The 2,542-nt window shown below is 44.9% G+C and overlaps 1 protein-coding gene across 1 annotated transcript; it reads right to left on the bottom strand.

Annotated features, from left to right (window-relative positions):
- Nucleotides 1-999: 999 nt before the first annotated feature.
- LOC121964718 (trace amine-associated receptor 9) lies at nt 1,000-2,034 on the bottom strand. Its single transcript, XM_042514916.1, has one exon. The coding sequence runs from the start codon at nt 2,032-2,034 to the stop codon at nt 1,000-1,002; it is 1,035 nt and encodes a 344-aa protein (XP_042370850.1).
- Nucleotides 2,035-2,542: the final 508 nt, after the last annotated feature.

Raw genomic sequence — 2,542 nt, 5'->3', positions numbered from 1 at the left:
TGTCTCACTGGTGGATTTGTGTCTCACTGGTGGTTTTTGTCTCACTGATATTGTTGGAGCCTGAAACTAACAAATAAAGACTGTGGAATCAGAAAAGTGTTTTTGTTTGAATCTTTTTTTAATAGATCAGAGAAAACAATCATTCCACACAGAGACAGGCTTCTGCTACACAACAAGACTGATGTCCACACACAGGGACATTCAACACCTGCCGTGTCCTCTGAAAACGTCCCCTGCTTTTTGACGATGTAAAAAACAACCTGTAGTTTCACAACAGCAATCCACAAAACATGCAGACACGTCTCGTATCGAGACTCACGACGTGCGCCCAACAAAGACTTTGTGCGACAAACATCTAAGCGATGCTGTCCTCGACTTCGGTCTTTGGCAGGCCGTTTGGAGGATTTGAGGACGCTGGGGGTTTAGCCCGCAGCTGTATGAAAAAAGTATTTGCCAATTTTTTTTCAGAAAATATGTCTTCAGTGCCTCTCTGTGAATCTTCTATGCATCTGTTTTGAGAAACTTGTCTTTTTCTTCATATTTTTTTTTAGATTTTTTTCTGTTCTTTAACATTTTTGGCAATTTTTAGAAACTTTTGGCTTTTTTTTTCCTTTGAAAGTTTTTTTATTTTATTTTATTTTACTTGATTAATTGTTTTTTGACCTTTAAAAATGTTGGCAGTTTTCTTTGTCTTTAAAATGTTTTGGTGATTTCTTTTTGGCTTTTATTTTTTTATTTGAAAACTTTTATATATATTTTTTCTCTTTTAAAATTTTGGCTGATTTTTAAGAAAACATGCTTTTCAAACCTGTGGGCCTACCAAAATAAAAAAATCACCAAAATAAAACCATTAATTTAAGCCAGAAACTGTAAAAACAAAGACTATCATTAGATTTTCATTTAAATATATATACATATATATCAATCTGTCTATCTATCTATCTATCTATCTATAGATGTATATATGTGTCTTTATGATCTTTGCTCCCTGAATGTTTTTTAGCTTTCGGTCGTGTTTTTTCTCTGGAAAGGCATGAGGAGCTTGTGTGCACGAAGTCTGAACTTCTGATCTCTCACGCTGTAAATGATCACATTCCAGCAACTGTTGGTGGCCAAAATCCAAAAGGCGAAAAAGGAAAAGTTGCACCATTTATTTCCCAAAACGTTCCCGACCACGAAGACGGCGATGGGAGTGAACGAGGCGGTGAACGCCACGGTCAGCGTCCCGATGGTTCTGGCCGCCTTGATGTCGGAGAAGGTGGGTTTGGTGGCGCTTTGGCACTCGCTCTTGGCCAGGTGCTTCCTGCGCTTCGAGTGCTGCCTGATGCTGGACAGAGAAATAATGTTAATGACCACCGTTCCTCCAAGCAGCGTGAAGTCGAACGCGGGGAAGAGCAGGAGGATGTTCCACGCCTGGTTGGGGAACTCGCCGATGTTCCCGAGCGCATAGTTGCACATCCGGCTGCAGGAGTTGTACTCCAGAGCGATCTCGCTGCTGAAGACCATCGGAGACACGGCCAGGAAGAAGCTCCCCACCCAGGAGAGCACGATGAGGATGGTGGTCCGTTTCCGCGTGATCACAGAGTCCTTGTGCAGCGGCCGCAGCACGGCGATGCTCCTCTCAATGGTCAGCAGGAAAATGGTGGTGATTGAGACCAAAGTGCAGCCGGCGAAGACAGGGCCGATGACGTTACACGGGTGGAAACTCACCGACTGCGAGTTGTACGATGTCCACTTCGGAGCAGAGTCGGTCACCATAAGGTAGACCTCCGCGTACACAGACAGCGGCACCACGAAGATCCCCACCGCCAGGTCGGCCACGGCGAGGGACGCCTTCAGGTATCCCTGCGGCGTGTGGAAGTGTTTGGTCCCGAGAACCACAGCCAGAGTCACCAGGTTCCCAAACAAGATGGCGACGATGAGCAGCACCATGAAGAGCACCAGGAGGATTTTGTTGGTGAGCGTGCAGCAGCACACGGTGCAGTGCGCCACCTCCGCGCGGTCCAACATGGTCGCTGTGCTCGTCTCGATCATCGGATTAACTGCAGCGTCCACTTCATGACCTGAAACAGAAACAGAGACATCAGATTCACCAAAACTCTGCTGAAGATCTGCACAAATTTAATCATTTACAGGCAAAGTGAGAGGAGATATTTTCATTACTTCCATTTGCTGCACTTTGATGATGTTCAGTGACCAACAGCAGAGTTCCTCCCAGACAACATTCGTGTGGTCAGTCCAGTCAATTTTATTTATAAAGCCCATCATCACAAATCACGATTTGCCTCAAAGGGCTTTACAGCTTACGACATCCCTCTGTCCGTAGACCCTCGCATCGACGAAGGAAAAACTCCCCAAAGAGACGTGTTACGGGGCCCACGTTGGTAGAAAATGGGCTGAAAAATGGGCCTTAGATGTACAAGGTACAAGGTAGATGAATTAGTCATGTTTTAAACTTTTTTTGACAAATGAAATTAAAAAAGGTATCAGTCTGGGTCTGCATGTTACGCTCTAGGTATCCCTCTGCGTCTGCATGTTACGC

Source organism: Plectropomus leopardus, unplaced genomic scaffold (assembly GCF_008729295.1).
Source record: "Plectropomus leopardus isolate mb unplaced genomic scaffold, YSFRI_Pleo_2.0 unplaced_scaffold16893, whole genome shotgun sequence".
Lineage (NCBI taxonomy): Eukaryota > Metazoa > Chordata > Actinopteri > Perciformes > Serranidae > Plectropomus > Plectropomus leopardus.
Note: the sequence above shows the minus strand (reverse complement) of the source record. Positions and strands in the feature narration are given on the sequence as shown.

Coding starts and splice junctions, on each gene's coding strand:
- LOC121964718 (XM_042514916.1), bottom strand. CDS start 2,034: ATGATCGAGACGAGCACAGCGACCATGTTGGACCGCGCGGAGGTGGCG.